Raw genomic sequence first — 22,703 nt, 5'->3', positions numbered from 1 at the left:
CCTCTGTACAGTCTGTTTGGATGAGTGTAAAAAGGAACGAGCATTTTGCTTTTCAAACCCCCCCCCCCCCCCCCCCCCAAAAAGCACATACATAACAATGGTTTAAAGTAATAACAATACATTAGAAAGAATCACAAAGGAAGATCTCCATGTTGTAAACAAAAGTAGCAATTGAAAATAAAAGCCAATGGTAGCAAATCTCTCAAAGTGCACCAAAGCAACACACCAGCCTCTAGTCCACTGAAACACAAAGGTTACAGTTTCAATAATGGGGGAGTTTCCTGGTGCTGCATTCCTGCCACAGGGCTCCACTGCCTCTGCTCAAAGTGCTAGTTCACCAACAAAAAAAACCCAACAAAACAAAAAAGCCTAAACACCAATAAAACCCTACTCTTTTAAAACTAAATATATTTCAGCAAAGTAAAAGTTACCTTGGGGGAGGAAGCTGTTTTCCTGAGTTAGCATAAAATAACACTGGTTTTGCCATCTGATTGGGGGCATCCTAGGAGCCCTGCATTATTTGTAGAAGTGTCTTGGAATCTGTTTCCCCCCCATACACACATGTGAAGCTGGGCATGATTGTTCTCCTCTCTGCTACCACACAGCTCCTTATCAAGCCCAGATACCACAATGAGGGGGGCAGTATAAGAACCTGAACAGAACCGACTGGAGTGAGAGGAGCTAGTTGTTAGTTACAATAAGCCCCCGCAATGATGGTGGGGAATGCCTGAACCTGACATGCTTAAATGGTCATTTGCAACAATAGATTGAAATGGAAAGATTTAAGTTGATTTGTATGTAAAATGTTAATTTCACAAACAAAAAAAGGAACATGTCTGTCTAGAAGCGAGGCATTGCACCAATGATACCCACCCACAGCAGCTGGCTCTGGCGGTTTAGGCCAGTAAAACCTTTGTGCAAAGACACTGATGAAGGAAAAAGACAAGAGTCTCATTGCTGTAGCAGCAGCCCCAGACACAAATGGCTTTGCCTTCTCCTCACATTTTGGAATAAGTCCAAAAGGCAGCAAATGAACCAGTTTGGAGCAGGGTGGGGGTTGCCCAAACTGCCCAACTGAAGAGAAGACACTAAAGGGACTGATGGCACTTACCCCCTCGCCTTTAATGAGGACTCAAGGTCCTAGCTGCTCAGACTATGGTGGAGCCTGGTGTGCTGTGACCTGTGGCCTCCAATGATGGTACTTTTATTATCGAAGAGGAAGGCGATCCTAAACCACTTGCCGTACAATGCTGCAGGGACCATTAGCAGTCTGAACCTAAGTCCACTGGAGTCAACAAGAGTCTTTCCACTGACTTCCATAGACTTTGGAACAGGTGCTAAGCTTCCAATTGGACTCCTCTTTTAGGAGAACACAGGCAGGGCAGAAAAGGTGGGGGAGTTGCGTTGTATGTAAGAGAGGAGTATGACTGCTCAGAGCTCCGGTATGATACTGCAGAAAAACCTGAGAGTCTCTGGATAAAGTTGAGAAGTGGGAGCAACAAGGGTGATGTTGTGGTTGGAGTCTGCTATAGACCACCAGACCAGGGGGATGAGGTGGACGAGGCTTTCTTCTGGCAGCTAGCAGAAATTGCTAGATCGCAGGCCCTGGTTCTCATGGGAGACTTTAATCACCCTGATATCTGCTGGGAGAGCAATACAGCGGTGCACAGGCAATCCAGGAAATTTTTGGAAAGTGTAGGGGACAATTTCCTGGTGCAAGTGCTGGAGGAACCAACTAGGGGCAAAGCTTTTCTTGACCTGCTGCTCACAAACAGGGAAGAACTAGTAGGGGAAGCAAAAGTGGATGGGAACCTGGGAGGCAGTGACCATGAGATGGTCGAGTTCAGGATCCTGACACAAGGAAGAAAGGAGAGCAGCAGAATATGGACCCTGGACTTCAGAAAAGCAGACTTTGACTCCCTCAGGGAACAGATGGGCAGGATCCCCTGGGAGAATAACATGAAGGGCAAAGGGGTCCAGGAGAGCTGGCTGTATTTTAAAGAATCCTTATTGAGGTTGCAGGAACAAACCATCCCGATGTGTAGAAAGAATAGTAAATATGGCAGGCGACCAGCTTGGCTAAACAGTGAAATCCTTGCTGATCTTAAATGCAAAAAAGAGGCTTATAAGAAGTGGAAGATTGGACAAATGACCAGGGAGGAGTATAAAAATATTGCTCAGGCGTGCAGGAGTGAAATCAGGAAGGCCAAATCACACTTGGAGTTGCAGTTAGCAAGAGATGTTAAGAGTAACAAGAAGGGTTTCTTCAGGTATGTTAGCAACAAGAAGAAAATCAAGGAAAGTGTGGGCCCCTTACTGAATGAGGGAGGCAACCTAGTGACAGAGGATGTGGAAAAAGCTAATGTACTCAATGATTTTTTTGCCTCTGTCTTCACGCACAAGGTCAGCTCCCAGATTGCTGCACTGGGCAGTACAGCATGGGGAGAAGGTGACCAACCCTCTGTGGAGAAAGAAGTGGTTCAGGACTATTTAGAAAAACTGGACGTGCACAAGTCCATGGGGCCGGATGCGCTGCATCCGAGGGTGCTAAAAGAGTTGGCGGGTGAGATTGCAGAGCCATTAGCCATTATTTTTGAAAACTCATGGCGATCGGGGGAGGTCCCAGATGACTGGAAAAAGGCTAATGTAGTGCCCATCTTTAAAAAAGGGAAGAAGGAGGATCCGGGGAACTACAGGCCAGTCAGCCTTACCTCAGTCCCTGGAAAAATCATGGAGCAGGTCCTCAAGGAATCAATTATGAAACATTTAGAGGAGAGGAAAGTGATCAGGAACAGTCAGCATGGATTCACGAAGGGGAAGTCGTGCCTGACTAACCTAATTGCCTTCTATGATGAGATAACTGGCTCTGTGGATGAGGGGAAAGCAGTGGATGTGTTATTCCTTGACTTTAGCAAAGCTTTTGATACGGTCTCCCACAGTATTCTTGCCACCAAGTTAAAGAAGTATGGGCTGGATGAATGGACTGTAAGGTGGATAGAAAGCTGGCTAGATCGTCGGGCTCAACGGGTAGTGATCAATGGCTCCATGTCTAGTTGGCAGCCGGTTTCAAGTGGAGTGCCCCAAGGGTCGGTCCTGGGGCCGGTTTTGTTTAATATCTTTATTAATGATCTGGAGGATGGTGTGGACTGCACTCTCAGCAAGTTTGCAGATGACACTAAACTAGGAGGCGTGGTAGATACACTAGAGGGTAGGGATCGGATACAGAGGGACCTAGACAAATTAGAGGATTGGGCAGAAAAAAACCTGATGAGGTTCAACAAGGACAAGTGCAGAGTCCTGCACTTAGGACGGAAGAATCCCATGCACTGCTACAGACTAGGGACCGAATGGCTAGGTAGCAGTTCTGCTGAAAAGGACCTAGGGGTCACAGTGGACGAGAAGCTGGATATGAGTCAACAGTGTGCTCTTGTTGCCAAGAAGGCTAACGGCATTTTGGGCTGTATAAGTAGGGGCATTGCCAGCAGATCGAGGAATGTGATCGTTCCCCTTTATTCGACATTGGTGAGGCCTCATCTGGAATACTGTGTCCAGTTTTGGGCCCCACACTACAAGAAGGATGTGGAAAAATTGGAAAGAGTCCAGCGGAGGGCAACAAAAATGATTAGGGGTCTGGAGCACATGACTTATGAGGAGAGGCTGAGAGAACTGGGATTGTTTAGTCTCCAGAAGAGAAGAATGAGGGGGGATTTGATAGCAGCCTTCAACTACCTGAAGGGGGGTTCCAAAGAGGATGGAGCTCGGCTGTTCTCAGTGATGGCAGATGACAGAACAAGGAGCAATGGTCTCAAGTTGCAGTGGGGGAGGTCCAGGTTGGATATCAGGAAAAACTATTTCACTAGGAGGGTGGTGAAACACTGGAATGCGTTACCTAGGGAGGTGGTGGAGTCTCCTTCCTTGGAGGTTTTTAAGGCCCGGCTTGACAAAGCCCTGGCTGGGATGATTTAGCTGGGAATTGGTCCTGCTTTGAGCAGGGGGTTGGACTAGATGACCTCTTGAGGTCCCTTCCAACTCTGATATTCTATGATTCTATGATTCTATGTATATATATTTCAGCTACTACCTCTGAGACAGGAGGTCAGGAAAACCGAAATAATTCTTGCAAAATATACACTTGGAATTAGCTTGGCTGCCCTCTCCCCAGTGAGATTTCATGAGAACAGGAGATATACATCCTGAATTCAACGTACCGGAGATGTTAGCCTTCATGGCGAGTATTGTGCATTAGGCAGCTATTCAATGTTCTAAAGACAATCCCCATTAAAAGTGTGTCTTACAAGAGGACCTCGATATTCTCCATCTCTGACCTCACACTGCCTACATACACCAGAACGAGCAACAGACACAGTGGGAGGAAGGTCAGGCAAGCAGAAAAGTGAAGGTAAAGGGGTCTAATCTCCTATCACATGTGTGAGCTCAATTCCTGCTCAGGTTAGTGGAAGTTACATGTGCGCCTGGAGGAGAGAACAGACCCCAGCATACAGAAACCAAGCCTAGCGGCAGATGGCAGCTACTTTAACATTTCCATTGCCCACTGGCTTCTAGAGCTCAAGGGGACACACACGGTTCTGAATTAAAGGATATTGCTCGTCCTGCTGAAATACTGCCCAGGTAGAATACAGACATGTTACTCTCCAAACTACTGCACAGTTATTGGGAAAGGACCACTAAAATAAAAGCAACTAAAGCACCTTTTCACTACAATTGAAAATGAGTTGTGGTGGCTGAGACTCATAATACTTAGCATTTATATAGCGCTTCTCCTCAGAGCGCTTTACAAACGTTACATCTAATCCCCACAGCACCCCTGTGAGGTAGGACAGTCAGTATGCTTACTCCCATTTCATAGACGGGGAGAACAGGCAGAGAGGTTACGCGACTTGCCCAAGGCCAAAGAGGAAGCTGGTGGGAGAACAGGAATTTGAACAGGAGCTGCCAGAACTGTGCTCAGAGCCGAGCATTCTCTCTCTCTCTCTCTCTCATCTGCTTGGCTGGCTGGTTCTTGCTCACATGCTCAGGGGCGAAATGATCACGATAGGTCAGACTAGATGATCTGAATGTCCTTTATGGCTTTAATCTCTAGGGGCACAGCGGATAGCAATCCATCCATCGGGGATCGATTTATCATGTCTAGTGTAGACGTGATAAATCGATCCCCGATCGCTCTGTCGTCGACTCCTGTACTCCACCGCAGCAGGAGGCGGAAGTGGAGTTGATGGAAGAGTGGCGGCTGTCGACCCAAGATACGTCGACTTCAGCTACGCTATTCTCGTAGCTGAAGTTGTGTATCTTAGGTCGATTCCCCCCGCCCCCCAGGGTAGACCAGGCCTAGGATACATGTTTAGGAGCTGGTCCAAAGCCCACGAAAGTCAATGGGAGTCTTTCCATTGACTTCATTGGACTTTGGACCAGGCTTTTAGTATACTTCTACTCCCTAAGGGAGCCTTTTGCCAGTGTGCAGGGGACACATGTATATATAGGCCTGCTTCAAGTATGATCTCAAAGCATCCTCAGCTGTTGAAGGAGGCATCACATATAGTTAATTCTACAGAATCAAGTGGAATCAGGCTCCCCATTACAAAGCATGGATGTAATAACCATGCCTAGAGCTCTATATGCTATACTTACAGTAATTCAGGCTCCTGAACTAGGAAACAGGACTGGCATTTTCCCACAATTACAGAATCTTTCCCCATTAGCGGTCAGCTTGCTTTTAAAGAAATCTTCATTCTCTAAGGGCAAAACATTTGCATTTCTGGACCACAGGCTTTAAGCTTTACAGGAAAGACGACTTCTTCGAAATTTTTGTGCCACGATTCTCTCTCTTGGCAGCGTCTTAGTCTGTTGATTTACAGCCAGACTATTTCAAGGAGGAGCTGAGCCAAGGTTTTCAGAACTTTGCCCACCTTCCTTTCTAACTCCCGTGTGGTTTCCACACTGACACTTCAATTGCTCAAAGCAGGGACCAGTGTAGAATTTGAAATTTTGATGAGAAGCGATCAAATCCTATTACGCTCTCGTGGCTTGCTAGCTAAAGCAAAAGACCAGCCAGGGCACTGCCTCCATTGCTCAAATAAGAATACATCCTGTGTTTATTAGCATCGCTACACACTGATTGGTCATTTACCAAGGCAGTGGCCTCCTTTTCCTTTCAGTCAGTCCTAAGGCAGTGAGCCTGCTCACTGTCCTGGCTTCACGGAGAAAAGGACAAGATCAGATAGGCAGGTTGGAAAACTGATTGTAGCTCTGCTTCGACCTTCCATCCCTGTCACATGAAGAACTCAAGGAATCCAAACAAACATTTAGTGGATCAGCACAAACCTTCTGGAGGCTGGTGGAGAAGCATGGCACACGCACCTTTCCCACCTTGCCTTCTGCATGCATCAGAAGTTAACTTTGCTTTCTGATAAATCCTAGCTACAGCCCAGAACAAACCCACCGAGAACAGAAGAATGCTTCGGCACACAACATTCAGCTTCCCTTCAGGAAACCTCCCACTGCAAATGGAAAAGAGCTAGAGAACTAAGAATGGGCATATGACACTGCCCCATTGCACTCAAGGTGAAAAGATGCACAGTCTTTCCCCCGGGACGTGAGCTGTGCTCACCGGGATTTCTGGAATAAAGCTGGATGTTGCATAGACTTTATGGAAGGCTGGCTTTCCTGGTAAGAATACTCAATAGCCCTGTTTGAAGGACTGCTGGCTATTAGGACTTCGGAAATATCTATTGCTGCAAAGGCCATTGGAAAAATGCTACTGGCCACATGGACCAAGTGCTCATTTGTAAAGAAGGCCCCTCTGTCTTAACAAAGCTTCTCTATCTGTTTGTAAGAACGGCTCAAAACCCTCTGCATCATATCTATTCCCACCTTAACAGAAACTAAACTCTGGTTTATGAGACCAAGCTCTTGTGTTTATAAAAATGATGGGAGAAAAACAGTCAAAATATTTAGCACGTTAACCAGCTTTGCCTCTTCTCTGCACGTGAGCAGGGGTGAAAGCACTTTGTGATTTGTCCACGGAAAAAAAACCCCCACAGACTTTTTAACCACCTCCGGCACCAATACATTGTCTATTGGCCACAATACCAACTCCTGCATGCCTCCCCAAGCATTCGTACCAAACACAGCTCAGCACAGGATCATTTCCCGTCATCTCTACCCTGGGCTGTGTTGCCTTTTAGTTGCAAACCTTTATAAGGATGTCTCATGAATAGACAGGCAATGTAATTATATTGTTTGTTTCCCCTCGCCCCTACCCCTGCTAAAATGTCACTGACTTGGACATTTGCATTGTGGAAGGGCAGCCTGGATAGAAACTGTTCTCTGAATGGGCTTTGGCAACCTTGGATGGTATTTTTGGCTTTGGGGGTAGACAGGGACGTGGCTCTCTCAATGCATTTAATGACTTCTGCGCACACTGGTTGGCAGCCACAACCTCAAGTTCTGCCCCTACGTCAGCTGCCGTCAAGGCTGCACCTACATGACGACTGCCCTCTTGCAAAGGCAATGCCATTTTTTTTTGGTTCAAGAAATCCTGCTCGGTAGCATGAGCCACGTGAAGTGGGGTGGTGGTTTTAACTATTTTATAGGGGGTGGACTGCCCCTGTAAAGCCGGGGATGACAGGTGTCGGTCGTGCAGACCCTCTGCCAGCTGAACTGCCCCAGAGTCAAGCATAGATAAGACTGGCACACTGCCGCTGCCACCAGACAGTTTCTGACAAGGAAGCGAGTTGAAGGCTGGGTGGCCCAGTCCTACTGTCTGCTGTGCTGAGTCTATGCTCCCTTCTGAGTGCATCCCCAGATCTGCAATCTCACCCACAGATGCAGACTTGGGTACCGAGGATTTTAAATCTGGTTTGTTCTGTGGCACTGCACCGCTAAGTTTCTCGATACTGGGCACCTGCCCAGAAGAGTTATCCTCACTGTACTCCAACTCGGATATGTTGTCATACTGAGATACGTTAGAAGGCCGTCTACCATCCTGCAGAGGGAGAGAGAGAGTATCAAGGGCTTTCTCCACCCACAAGACAGGGACTTGTACTTTCTCTGACAAGTCGCAAGGAGAAGCAAGGTTTTGTTCTGGTGCTGAGTGTGAGTCTGTACCGGGAGGCTGGTGCTGCTGCTCTGGAGGCAGCCCTGTCAGTAAATCCACTGGGAAGTTGGTAGCACTCGTGTCTTCAGGACTCGAGACGTTTTGCACAGAAGTGTCTGAGGGTCTTTGTTCGGCAAGGGAAGGAAGAGACGGTGTTTGGTTTGGCAACTCCTGACCTGCTAATATATTATTGTGATTGACAGGCAGGTCTACTTGGGGATTGTGGCTCTGGGTGGCAATGTCCCCTGCAGAGTTGTCCATGGCTGACGCTTCGGGTTGTGCTTGCTGAGGTGCCTGCAGCTGAGCTGTGTGGAGAATGGCCTGGTTTGTGTTGCCTACAGCAGGGGAGGGGCTCTGTTCCTGCAGTTCCTCTTTACCACTTCCTGCACTGAGAGTCTGAAGACTCTCTTGTGAGACAGCCTCCCTGCTCACTGGTGGTGCATCCTGGCTCTCCGGGAGGGCCTGAACCTCATTCTCCTCTGGAGGAGACAGCTCCTGTGATGGGGTTTCACCAGCAACTTTCTTTGGTGACTCCACATGATTTTCTTCTCCATGCTGGTTTTCCTCTTGGCATTGCTTGTGGCCCTTAAATGGATGCTGATGCACATCTGTTGCAGCTGCCGGCAAGGGAGGCCCATCCTGCGGCAGAGGAGGGAGCCTCTCGTTTATTGCCATGTTCGCGTTACCAATAGTTTCATTCAGATGAGCAGGGCTGTTTGGAGAGGACAGCTTTGTAGCTCGGTCAGGGTCGAGGTCAGTGGCAGCCTTATTCTGGCCATTCGCTGCAATGCTGGGTTTCAGTGCCACGAGATTTAGAGAAAGCTCCAGCCCCAATGGTTTCTTAGGGAATTCTTCAGGTTTTGCTATAAGGGGAAAAAAAACAAACAAACCACATATTAAGCTCTCTTTCAAGGTGTGCACAAATCCAGCAAGACAGGCCATTGGGAGGGATCTGAATCATGTCGAACAAACATCGGCCCTTCAAAAGGAAAACAGAGGGGAACTGAGTGGCCCAAGGTCACAGAGCCGGTCAGTGGCAGAGTGGTAACAGAACGCAGGTCTCCAGTGCCCTATCAGTCTGACCACCACAGTGCTTCCCCAGGAGTGAAAAGCCTGAGCGGTTGAGAGAAGAGATCTGAGCCAGAGGATTTCCACACCTCCAGGCTGATGGGTTTATTTTATTGTTATTGTTAGCACCTATTTTAACTTCAGTGATGAACCAGCTGGATAAAGGAGGCCTTTGTTAAAGATTCACATCTCCTTCCCCTTCACCTACAGTGGTAGAGCTCACAAAAGACACCCCCTGAGGTCTCCCAGAGGTCAGCCCCCAAAAGCAGGATGCACCAGACTTGACATTTCTGATACTGTTACGGTATAAACAAGCAAAGCAAAGCAGGTGGGCACTGGGAGTCAGGACTCCTGGGTTTTATTCATTGTGCAGCTCTGAGTAAGTCACTTAACCTCTGTCTCTGTTTAGCTGTAAAATGGACATACTTCGCTGTTCGCAACTTTGTTGTGAGCCTTCAGGCAAGACTGAATCTTTACACAGGGCAAGATGCATGAGTCAGCATGCATCTGCACCCGTCCAGAGGCAGCCAGGCAAAGGAATGGTGACCCATCACGGTGCCTTTCTTGGGTCTCCCTGTATTCCACAGGGAAATTCATGTGTGCTAGTTTCTTGTCAGGTGCTGCTACCTCCTCCCCCTGCCTACCTCTGTGTGTGTGTGGAGGGGGGGGGGGGGGAAGGGAGAGAGAGCTCATCCCCTCCTCTATGCACACACCAGCAACCTGGGTAGCCTGTAAAGCAGAGCAGAGGGGAAGCTACCATATTCTGTTATTCCCCTGCACAAGCATGTATGGCAAGTGACAATCTCAACCTTAAATTTTGCAATCTTTTCTCAGAGGAGCTCAAAGTTCTTTACTGATATCAATCAATGATCACGTTCAATAATTAATTCCCTCTTACCATATAAGAAAAGCATTTCCATGTGCGTTTTGTGTTGTCAGCTGATCAGGGTTTATTAGTCTGATTATACATAGTCCCAAACGGGAGTTCTGATAAAAGTTAAACTGGCTCCAAACCACCCTGATTTGAGGTTGCAGAACCTGGTTCCCCTTAGCCAATCTCTAGTTACAGCCTTACACAAGAGTTCCTCACAGCAGACTTAGAGAGAACTGCAGACTCACAGTTCAGTGCAATTATGCTGTATTCATGTACTTACCCAGGTGGGGTTTTGTAGGTTTCTAATGAGTGTTTCATTTATTTTTCAATAAGTGTTTCTACAGCAGGAGCCATAGCCAACTGAGGTTCCATCTCGTGTATGATGAAGGATTTATGCTAAGGGGGCTCTATCTAACCGCTCTATCTAACCACTCTCCGGGAATACAATGCTACAACATAAAGAGGGCAATTACCATGGCAACCCCTGCACTATGTGAAACACAACATTGCCCCTCCCTGCCCTGTGAAGTGCCAGTGGCTGGGAAGTTCACACACCCAGAAAATCTGTGTAACCAAAACAACGCACGCAGACCACAGCTGCAACATCTGGCTCAATTTAAACGTGCAAAGACTCTGCAAATCAGAACAACAACAAAATACCCAGGAAGAGCAGAGTGATACAACTTGGGGCTAAAAAAAAAAATCACATCAATGACAAATGGCACATAGGGCCAGATTTTCAAAAGAGCTCAGCATGCCTGGTGCTGAGTTTTGCCGAAAAATCCACGTATCTCCCTAGGAGCTGTTGGCCCAGGAGCTGTCTGGTCCCAGATTACTACGTTGACATAAAGCCACCATTGCTCAACTCAATCTCTCTTTGCACCCAAGAGATCTCAAACAGAACAGAGAACCGGGGTCACACAGTTGCCTCTGCAATTCAGAAGGCCACAGCAGTTAGCCTTTTCCTGCGGTTTAGAGAGAAAAGAATCCTGAAAAAATTGCATTGCTCTGGCCTTGAAAGATATGGTTAGTGCTGGCACCAAGGAGTTAATTTCAACTGCTTGGCCTACCCTGGGCTGCAGTAGAAAAATTGAAATTAATGCTGCTTTCATGCTCTGCCTACCTGGGGGCGGAAGGTCAAATTTCATTTTGCGCAATTCAGTCATGGACGTTTGCAATTGTTCAATAATAATATCATCTTCATAATGCAGAGAAGCAGAAATTCTCTCCTGCAGGAATTCCCGTAAGTCCTCCAGGGACATCTTCAGTAAGCGTTCTAGTGGACAGCAGAAAACACAGCAAAATATGAGAACAACATGGTATCTCAGAGAGAGAGAGAGAGAGAGAGAGAGAGATCCAGACAGTGTTTCTACTGGATCAGCAGTTTTAACTCTATCAGTATAGGACATTTGTTTTACATTTAAGTTACAATGTGGGGCAGAAGAAACAATGCATGGCTTCCTTTTTCCATGTGTTTTTCTGCCCGGTATTTATGGTTCTCTCAAGTTGATCTCTAGTCCCAATCCTGCAAACATTTATGTTTGCATGTAACTTTACTCAGGTGAGTAGTTCTCATGGTCTTCAATGGGATCACTGAATGAGTAAGATTATGCAGGTGCATAAATGTTTCCAGGTTCAGGGCCTTGGTTCAGTGACAGAATGAGTCTGACTGTTCCTGAATGTTTCTTTTGCACCTCTAGGGGGAGTAAATCTGCATGTTACAGACACAACAGATAAATGGTGGATAGGGCAACCTGAGGTTGCTCAGCACAGACATTCAGAATTGGTGCTTCACACTCTTCCCGTATCTAATATAGGATTTCACAGCCATCTGTGATGGAGAGCAGCCACTGCCATTAGCCACCTGTCCCACTGCATTGTTCATCAAGGCTTAATTTGTCCAGTCTTCCTCTCTTTTTCTTTACATACATTACTTCACATGCACAAACCAGTCCACATGGAGACTTAGTGCACAGCAAACGGAGGTGTAAATCTACCCTGCGTGCCTGCCATGCACTAGCTGGCTGAGCGGACCCTGCTACTGCACACTAAAAGTTCCACAGTGCACTTGGGTCTACCGCTAAGATTTCTTTCTTGGTAAGACTTTTAAACAATTATATGAAGTTTAGGATGGATGGAGATAAATAGCACTCACCCACTTATAAATGCACCTACCCTGCTAATGTACTAATGGTATCCATGTGATGGATGGATGCATGGTTACCATGCACTTTTGACCATTACACCTGCACTCCGTCCACTAATCCATCTTTTCAGGCTTTATTCAAACATTCCAAACCTCAGAGCAGCTTCAAACCCCTGCATTTGTCCTGTTCCCTCTAAAAAAGATGCACTGGCCAAAGCCTTCAATGAGCAATATTCACTAGTGCCCAGTGACAGGTTTAGGAGCTGACCCCTCTGTCCTGTGACTGGTATGGCTACAAAGGAGAGCCTTGTACCACTGGAAAGAGGAGATGCTGAGTTCTCCAGTAAGACCAGCAGGGCCACGAAGTCCTGAAATATCTAACTGTAAGGCAGTGACATTTTTATATAAATAAAAGCAATTTCAGGTCATTTTTAGAAGTATTTTTATAAATACATTATTGTATTGCTCTCTCCTCTGATCCTTGTTCAGTTGGACTAAGGAACATTACTTTGCAGAAGAAGAGATGCAAATAAAACAAAATAGTCCCACTAACATTTTCAAATGTGCTCTAAAACACTCAAAATAGTTTTTCTGTAAAGCATGTTATACATGTATACAATACCGTACATAGCGTCAGAAAGCGCATTTTGCAATGTTTACAGTTCTGTAGATTGGGCCCAGGATTGCAGCATGGTGGGGGACTTTTTTTTTTTTTAAGACTTTGGATGTTTCAGTGCAGGAACTGTGCCTTCTTTGGTGTATGTACAGCACCTAGCGCTAACAGAACCAAGCAATCAACCACAAAGCATTCATCTCCACTGCCAATGTGCGCTGAGCAAGGCAGAGCTCCTATAGGACATACTGCCCTGGTCCACTGATGGGAATTTCCCAGTGGCTGATGGAAGTCCTGCAGCAGAGGATGCCCTGAGTAATCTCTCTTCTCTCCCTCAGTATACTGAGCAGGTGGGATTTGGCCCTTGGGGAGTAGATGTGAAAAGGCCAATATGCCTTTTTTGAGGGCAAAGGCATAGTTCCCCTCTGGCATTAAGAGTCAAACACGGGACTATGTGTAGTAATTTGCTTTCTCTGAAATCCGGGTGAGGCCTGAAACGGCACCAGTCTGTAATGCCCAGTAGGGGTTGCATGATATCATACATGTGTAAATCCAACGATACAGAGAAAAAAGCCAAACGGCCAACTGTGGGCGAACTTCAGACATGGTGTAAATGGACACAGCTTCAGGAGATGCATCCATTTTGGTTAGATCTGTATCTTGGTCCAATTAAAGTAAAAGAAAAACTTTCAAACCAATGCTGGGCTTGTCTCTCCCTAAGCCCTTCCTGACTAAGGAGGTTAAATCTAAACCCCAGGCTCTAATGATAGGATCATCCCGGCTGAATGGGGAAATCGAGCAAGTCTGCTGAGCCGCTTACTTTTGTGCAGCTTCAGGATGGTGTACGCCATAGCTGTCAGCACCCGTTCTCCTTCCAGGATGTAGATATCCCACAACCGCAAGGTGAGCGTGAAGGGAGTCTGTTTACAAAAAGAAGCAGGTTAGATGATGTGATGATTTGGGGAATCTGCCTGTAAAACATATTGATTCTGGGTGAGATTATGAACCTTTTCCCTGTAAGTATCTATACTAATCTGCCAATTTCATCTGAGGCTCGTTGGCTTCTCTCTGTGCTTTTGCCTTTATGCTGGATCGAAATTCTAAAGGCGGGTGACAAAGGGCTAACAAAAGAGGGTCACTGACTTAACGTTACTTGACATGGAACAGCACTAAACAACAGACTGCCTCTCGACCAGGAGAAGGGATTTATCAGGGGAGAGCTCACCTAGCAACAAAGTTACCCATAACACACTGTGGTCCCCTATTGAGGCTGACCAGGGAGTCACCTGATGTAGGAGACAGGAAGGTGATAAAGGGCAGAAGCTGGTCTATTTGCTCGCTCTCTTTAGCCATTTTTCACCAGCTGAAGAGGAGTGAAGCTGCTTTGGGAGCTGGGTGAGGCAAAGCAGGGGAGATCCCACCTACATGAACACACAGTGTGAGCTAGAGTGAGAGGAAATGCACGTAGGATGTATTATTTTGTATGGATCTGTGTATTTCTCATGCAATTTAGTAAAGAGCAACAGCACCGTAGAACTCTGTGCAGTGTGTGTTATATGCTACAACTACCATGGGGCCTGTGAGTTAAATTGTATCTCTGAAGGCTCACCCCTTTGGTGGGATTCTGGGAGTGGTTGCGTTTAAATGACAGGGGCAGTCTGAGGAGTCAGCACTGGTTCCGAGGGTTAGGGAGCAGGGCTGCCTGGTTGCAGCTCTCCGGGTTGTATGGTGCTAGGCAGAGGGTCTGCACTCAAAGAGCATCAAGGGACCCCAAGACTGGGGCAGTGCCTGGAGTCTGTTCAGACTTGAGGCTTAAAACACCAGGGGATCCAGATGCTGGATTCCCGTCCCAGCACTGTGGTGGTCTGCCAGCAAGGGGAATCGGACACGATCTGTAACAGATGGCATGGGTATTTTGCCCCAGGGCTATTCTAGCTGGATTGATCTGCTCAGGAACGCCAGTGCATAGAATGTGCCATAAACCTTCCAATTAACACCCCAACATAGCACAGAGAGATGCTTTGTTTTCATGACCGATTTAGGGTTATGCGTGTATTATGAGCTACAATTCTGGGTTTAAAACAATTGTTCACATGCTTGGCTGGCCAGAGAGTTGCAGTTAAGACAGATACAACGTTCCTTCTTTGGGACCGTAAGGTGAAAAAAATTCAATCTAAGCCAACTTGAAAATGGATTCCCTACCTTGAAAAGTCGTTACTATATTTAGTTTTGCAAGTATGTGGAAGCTTTGCTATTTTCAAGGCTGGACATGAGAATAAGCAGAACAGACCAGGGCCTGTTTAATTGGATGATCCTGAGGCCTGTCTAGTATATTAAGGCAGCTTTGCACTGCTCTGGTGGCACAAAGCTGCCCTCAAGCCAGCAGTGTGGGAATTCCACCAGTGTAGGGGAATCTTTTGTGGCACACAGCCACTGAAGTGGCTCCTTTGCCGCTCCCTGCGGCTATGACCATAGAAGTGTGGTTGGAGAAAAGAAGTGGAGCAGGCTCCCTTACACATTTGATTCCTACCTGCTGGAATATCTTGTAGGGGCCATTGGCAGCTGCTCTATGCCAGCAGCCAGACCAATTTAAACAGAAGTGGCTTGACTGTCAGAGGTGTTGAGCAACCTCATTTCCCAGTGAAGTCAGTGAGAACTGCAGGTGGCTTAACAACTTAGACAATTGGGCCATTTCTGTTGTGATATCTAATTATGGACTCATGAGCCTACATTTATTTGCTGAAGTTTAAAAATTTTGGCCACAGCAGTTAATTTAATTCAGAGTATATGAACTTTACATGACTATACTATACTGCCTTCAATCCAAAGATCTCAAAGTCCTTTACAAGTGTAATGAACTCACTCTACTCAGGTAGGTATTATCTTCTTTATAAAGCTGGGGATGCTCAGTGAGGGTAAGTGATTTAGCAGATTTGTTGCAGAGCCAAGGAAAATAAAAATCTGACTCCCACGCCTATACTTTTGCCCTAAAACCATCTTTCCATCTATTATTCATGGTGTGACCGTCTGAGTGGCATGCAGTTATTTTAAGCCTATCTCCTGCCGGGTATATGCTTTATGAAAATATGCAAAATATCTTGGCCTCTAAAATATTCATAGAATCTTATTAGAAAAATATGTAAAAATTCCCAGATGCACTAGAGAAAATCAACTCTGGATCCAGGTTGCCAAGTAGAAGCTCTCCAGGAACAGCTCTCACCCGGTCAATGAAGCACTGCAGGAACCACTTGGTTGTGTAAATCCCCGTTGTCATCTGCTCCTTGTCCTAGAATGAGACAGCAAGCAAAGAGATGTTTACTTCACTGGACTGGCTGCTGGAGCCTTGTGTAAATCTCATGTTTTTTTAATACTGATTTCTGGCCGAGGTCCTGGAAATGGTTTGTCAGGCTCCGGACGGGTCTATGAAGCGTCATCTCATCTGAACTGTGTCTCCTGTCCCTACTTAAATGACAGTAAGACCAACCCAAACCCTTGCATGAACCTGAGCCTCACCGTAGTTACATTTGTACCCCTGGTTTCAGCTGCTCCAGATATACTTAGCCCCATACAAGTGCCAACATGCCACAGAAAAGACATTTGTGCTAGAGGGTTTTCTGGCCCAATTTCCAGACAAGAGAGGTCTGCAAAAAAAGTTCAGGCAACAGAAACACAAATGAGTCCGATTAATAACATTGTTTTTACACCTCTTCCATTCAAGGATCTCAAAGTGCTATGAGCAAAGGCTGAAGGAACTGGGTATGTTTAGTTTGGAAAAGAGAAGAGGGGGAACATGATAGCGGTCTTCTGATACTTGAAAGGCTGCCATAAAAAAAAAAAAAAAAAAGATGGAGAAAAGTTGTTCTCTTTTGCTGCAGAGGGCAGGACAAGAGGCAATGGGTTCAACCTACAGCATAGCAGATTTAGATTAAATCTCCAGAAAAACTTCCTAACTGTAAGAACAGCAGGGCAATGGAACAGACGCCTTGGGAGGTTGTGGAAGCTCCTTCACTGGTGGTTTTCAAAAGGAGGCTGGACAGCCACCTGTCTTGGATGGTTTAGACACAACAAACCCTGCAGCTTGGCAGGGGATTTGACTAGTTGACCCTTGAGGCCCCTTCTAACCCTGTGGTTCTGTGATTCAAACAATCAAGCCTCACAATGCTCACCTGACATAGGCAAGAAGAGAAGCATCCTATAATAATTCTAGACATGCTTACAGACAAAATTGTTTGTTACACCACATTCACATAACAAGCACCAAACAAGCCCTTACTTGCTGAGCTAAAGGAGACACTTAACTAGTTGTACTGGTTCATTGCCTGTGTGGTCTGCAGGCACTAGGAGACAAGTTCCCACATGCTTGAGCAGGTTGGACACTATCTAGTAGAGGGCAATGGCACACAGACAGGTGTGTTCATGGCTATGTGAATTTTTGGATCCTTCTCTAAATGGGCCTTTTGGACATTTGCTATCACTAGTTTCAAGCCTGCTCTCCTTCTGCTTCCCCCTCACTCTGGTGCTAGGTGAAAAATTGCAGTGTGTGCCTCACTGGAGGGATGATGTGCAACACACGCACCTGTATGAAAACAACAGGAGCACTGCTGTGGTATCAGAAAAGAGAAACTGAAGGAGGAGCACCAGAAACAAGGGGGGAGGGGGAACACCTCTAAAACTCCCCCCCGCCCCCGTCAGCTACACTCACCACCAGTCCAGCTGGGATTCTAGGGGTGCCAGCTACCTTCTCTTTTCCAGCAAACTCTTTTTGCCAAGCAAGAAACTCCCTGTATCTGTCCAGAGTCTCTTCAGCTTCCACCTCCACTCTGTTACCTTCACTTTCCAAACGGTTAGATATTATTTAACTGGACAGATCAGCCAGAAACAAGGATATAAATCTTACTACTAAGGGTATGTCTACACTACCCGCCGGATTGATGGGTAGTGATCGATTTATTGGGGATCGATGTATCGCGTCTCATCTAGATGCGATACATCGATCCCCGAATGCACTCCCCGTCAACTCCGGAACTCCACCAGGGCAAGAGGCAGAAGCGGAGTCGACGGGGGAGCGGCGGCCACCGATCCCACGCTGCGAGGACGCAAAGTAAGTCAATCTCAGTCGATCTAAGATACGCAACTTCAGCTACGAGAATAGCGTAGCTGAAGTGGCGTATCTTATATCGATCTCCCCCCCCCCCCCAGTGTAGACCAGGCTTAAGTGTTCAAACATGAATTAGCTCAAGAAAGTTTATTAACAATAGCACCTGGTATGATCATATTAAGCAGGGGGGCGTATTGTCAAAGCATGGACATGGGCCCCTCTTCTAACAGCAAAGGACTGTACTTTTCCATACCCCATTTTGCAGAGGCATAGCATGCTCTCCATTTAGGAAAATATGGTTACTAGCTCGTGGAGTCACTCAAATGCAGGTATTTTTGTTCCTATTGGCTGGAATGCAGCATTCCTTCTCCCGCCACCATCTCTCTCACAACAGCAGTAATTAAGTGAAAAACTAGCCCTACTCTGTTACATTTCTACTGCAGAGGTGGGCTCATCTGCAGCACCAAGCAAAAGCTATTTCAGATGACGACAATATAAACAGCTTTTCCTGGAGATATTGCCACCAAGCCCCACTAGGAATGCAGGGGTTAAGCAAACCCGACTTATGCAAATCCGCACTTATGGAAAAAGTTCCGTAAGCTAGAAATAGGAGGGTTGTTTTTGGCGTAATCGTCAGGCATTCTTTTCCAACTTATGCAAAATTCGAGTTACGGAACGTTTGTGTAAGTCGGGGAGCGTCTGTACCCAAAATATGAAACACATGCAGAAAAGGAGGAGTGAGTGTCACAAAATAGCTGGCTAGTTGCTAGGTCTCAGTCCCATACTGCAGATGCTATTCCAGCCAACAAATGGCATTGTACCATCTGCTGGAGACAAAAACAGTTGGAGATGCTGAGCCAGCAAACTGAATGACACTGCATCAGTTCTAATGTGTCCCTCTGCTGGAAGGAAGGAAACGTCCCCATACAGCAGGACTGGCGTGGAAGAATGTTAAATGAAAACAAATGTGCATCATGGAGCCAAACTGTAAGGGGAAAGCTCTGGGCTTTCCAGCATCTGTAATGCAAGAAGATGATAATACCCTCCAGGTTTTATGGCCAGCATGACATAGCAAAGCCCGGTTAGTGCATGAAATAACTCCGTTCACACATGCCCTGGATAAATTTTCCTGCCTTTTCTAGGAAAGTCTCCAGATTTTAAAATCTCTCGCACAAATGCTGGTGGCCAGCCACAAAACCTGAACTGTTCACTTCAGAAATATTTAGGAGACAAATGAGACAGGTATTTAGCTAACTCTTCAGTGGCGGAAGCAGTTGTATGATTAGCTGTACATTAGGGTAGAGGTGTATTTAACAGAACAAGTTAACATTAAAGCAATTAATGTAAACATGACATAAGTATGGGAAGATGGTTGACAAAAAGATACCATGTGCTTCTTCAGCTTCGGAAATAGTTTGCTTAAAATCTGCTCATGATGGGCCTGAAATCTCTGCAGCTTTGGGAACCCGGGAATGAAAAACCCTTGAAAAGAAAAATACACAGAAGCAATTAGAGACAAACCTAAAAGTAATGACAGATGTAGTCTGGGGGACTGATTTTCCAAGATGCTGAACATCCACGTCCCCCATTGACTTCAAGTGGAGCTGAGGATGCTCTACAAATCAGGCCTTAATGGCCTTTTGTCTTGCATGGCTTAGGTTCTATCCCTTTTATTTGGGCTGCGTCTAAAACTCTGCAACATACCCTACTCTGGCATCCAAAGCTGGTTCTTCTGAAACTGCTCTTCCACAGCAGACCAGTCAAACCTTAAGCACTCCATTACAATCTGGGCCTGATCCAGAGCCCACTGAAGACAATGTAAAGGCTGCCATGGACTTTGGATCAGGCCCTTTATTTGCATGGCAAGGTATGATCAGCAGTACATCACCTCTCTTGGTCTAGAACAGACTTCAACAGTGGTAAACAGGTGCTATACAATGGGAGCACAACACGAGCTTATAATCACTATAATTTAGTGGCAGACACATTTTAACCCAGATGTTAAAGAAAACTATAATAAAGTTAGAGGGTAGTTCTATCTTCCGTGCATGCCCTCTGCTTCTTATATGCCAAGAGCCTTTTTTTTTTTTTAAGCAAAATATGTGGTGGTTTTATGACAGTATAAATAAAAGCAAGAAGCATTTGAGCAACATCTTTCAACGGTCCCTCACTATGATCTTCTGTAGCTATTAAATTACACAAACCACCCTTCTTATTAAAAAAAATCTCTGCACAGAGACTTAAAACCTCCCCACTTCTTCAGTTTAAAAATCAGAATAAAATGAAAGGAGCTTTACTGTGGTTGGTGTAAAATAGTACACCACATTTCCCAGAACATGTCTGGACAAATGTCTGGGAATGTATTCTATAGTGTGTTTAAAGCAGCCCACTATGTATGGTTCCTACGGGTAAGTCTACACTAGACATTATTTTTAAACCTAGAGTTAACTGATTGTCATGAAATGTTTGTATGCTGGAACACACTAGCTTTTACAAATGTGTTAATTACCTTGCATCAAGAAAGTTCAGTGTAGATAAACCCCAAGTTTTTCAATTATAAACTAGTCAGCATGCAAGGGCCAAATCTGGCTCCATACTTCGATCATTTTATACATAATAAAGCCTTTAAACATGTTTCAGACAATCAGGGGACAAGAGCCGGAAGTGGGTGGAGTACACATCTGACTGCTGATTTCCTCTTGCTGACCAAAGAAGCAGCAGCATGAAGACTAATCAACCACCATGTGAAGTCTACAGGAATGGTTGCAGTTCTGCTTTTCTGCTAAGGCTTACCATGCATTGCATGTCTCTGATTGGTCAGTAGTTGTGCCAGTGCCCAAAAGGCATCCTCTTCATTTAAATACATCAGCAGGATGGCAGCAATCTGACTCATCCCTTGGCAGTAGCTCACTTCCTGGAAGGGACAAGCAGCACATACATGTTTACATGACACTAATTCTTAAACATATTGGGCTGTGCACAGGTACACGTGACTTCCACCATTTTCATTAGGCGAGTGCACAGCTTTGTTTAAAAACATCTAGATGTCAGTACTTTCAACAGGTAAGGATACCTGTGTCTCTAAAGATACACTCTCGGGCAGTGGTTTTCAATCTTTTTTCATTTGCAGATCCCTAAAAATTTTCAAATGGAGGTGAGGACCCCTTTGGAAATTCAACCTGTGGTTTGCAAACCCCTGCCATAGAAGTCTTAGACTGAAAATTAAGTGAACAGAATTCAACTATAAATGTTGCACAGCATTTGATGCAGCGTGAGAAAGGGCACTAAACTGTGGGCTTCTATGGTAATGACAACACTTCTGGGTTTTGACCTGCAGGTGGGAGTTTTCACATACGTTTGTTTGACCAGACAAACGGAATGCCTTTTCTGGCATCTGAAACTTTATTTTCACAAGTCACCTTTTGCGGACTCCTTTAAACACCATATGCGGATCCCCAGGACTACAGGTTGAAAGCCACTGCTCTAGGGATAGGGTTTTCAAAAGCAACCTGAGTGATCCAGGAGAACAAATCCCACTGACTTTCAATGGGGCTTGTGCACCTCAGTCACTTAGGTGCTTCTGAAAATCCCACCTGTGCATTCCCTTCCCACTGTTCAAGGGCTGTTTTTACTCTCTTTATTCTCAGATTCACAGCTCCCATAGGATACTACATTATGCTTCTACTGTTCAACTAAGCCAGCCCCATGGACTTGAACATCAGCTGCTATTCAGTCTCTGGCTCTGTCCATACTGTGGTTAAACTCATGATTGCAACAGCTATGTCTAAGAATGACTAGGAAGAGGCCAAGGACTAACAGCCAGTGATTTTCAATAGGACTTAGAAGCCTAACTGCTACTTGGGCCTTTGAAAAAATCTCTCCCTCAAGTCTATCATTTAATTGCTAGATAGCTCCTTGTGAACTTCTATGCCGGATCTCTATTAGATCAAACAGTCAATCATTTAGGACACCACTTGATATCAGTGGATTCTGCACCAAGTCCTTAGTGTCAGCTTAACATCTATGGAGACTGAAGTCTCCTATTCATCCATAGCCCAGGTTCCACAGCAAGTAAAGCAGCAGCAGTTTCCCCATGCCTCCTCTAGCTTAGACCTAGAAAGTCTACCTTGAGAGGTGAGAGGGTAGATCAGGCTCCATGGTATCTTTGCTGAGAAAACTAGCCAGGCTGCCAATTATGTGTGGGAGAGAGATGGACACTTGCCTTTGGGAACTGAACAGAGAGAGTGCTAAGTTCATTTCACATAGCCCTCTGCACATCATCAAATGTTACAACTTCCAGTCACTAGCTGCCTGAATTGGCACCAGTGACCTAGAGATGAAAAAGTTTAGTTGGGATGAATTTGATGCATTTTAGTGTCCAAGGACAATCCATGTTGTCACTACAGAAATTCCCACTACATAAGTAGGCTTATACTTGGTTTACAAAACTCTGCTTTGCTATCCCAGGGCTGGTCCCAAGACACCCAGAAAATGAAAACCCTACTGTACTCTACTGTATCTTTATGAGCAGAGAGTGCTCTTCGTGCCAAATTGCCTGATGGGTCTGTAACATGGGGATATACCCACTAGTTCAATGCCTCGAATCTCATTTTTTATGCTGTGGGAGCTAAGGAAACGTGAACCTGAACTACAAAAATTCAGTCACAAATAATGTTACAGCTATTTCAGGAAATACTGTATAGGATGATAAACAGTGTATTGCTCAGATGCTATTTGGGGTTCCCGTCAACATGCTAGTCCTAAAAATACAAAGGGAAATTCAGCAGTCCC

The 22,703-nt window shown here is 45.7% G+C and overlaps 1 protein-coding gene across 5 annotated transcripts in view; it reads right to left on the bottom strand.

Annotated features, from left to right (window-relative positions):
• Positions 1–6,817: 6,817 nt before the first annotated feature.
• Positions 6,818–22,703, bottom strand: part of LOC117877345 — a 169,465-nt gene continuing 153,579 nt past the window's right edge. For all 5 annotated transcript variants that reach the window (XM_034770373.1, XM_034770376.1, XM_034770371.1 and 2 more), the window contains 6 exons: positions 20,706–20,826; positions 19,300–19,394; positions 16,035–16,100; positions 13,635–13,734; positions 11,179–11,331; positions 6,818–8,976 (listed from right to left, as the gene is read on the bottom strand). In XM_034770373.1, the coding sequence (XP_034626264.1) occupies positions 7,283–8,976; positions 11,179–11,331; positions 13,635–13,734; positions 16,035–16,100; positions 19,300–19,394; positions 20,706–20,826 (2,229 nt within the window). In that variant the 3' untranslated portion in view covers positions 6,818–7,282. The remainder of the gene's footprint in view (positions 8,977–11,178; positions 11,332–13,634; positions 13,735–16,034; positions 16,101–19,299; positions 19,395–20,705; positions 20,827–22,703) is intronic.

Source organism: Trachemys scripta, chromosome 4 (assembly GCF_013100865.1).
Source record: "Trachemys scripta elegans isolate TJP31775 chromosome 4, CAS_Tse_1.0, whole genome shotgun sequence".
NCBI lineage: Eukaryota > Metazoa > Chordata > Testudines > Emydidae > Trachemys > Trachemys scripta.
This window is presented reverse-complemented; position numbering and strand designations above follow the sequence as displayed.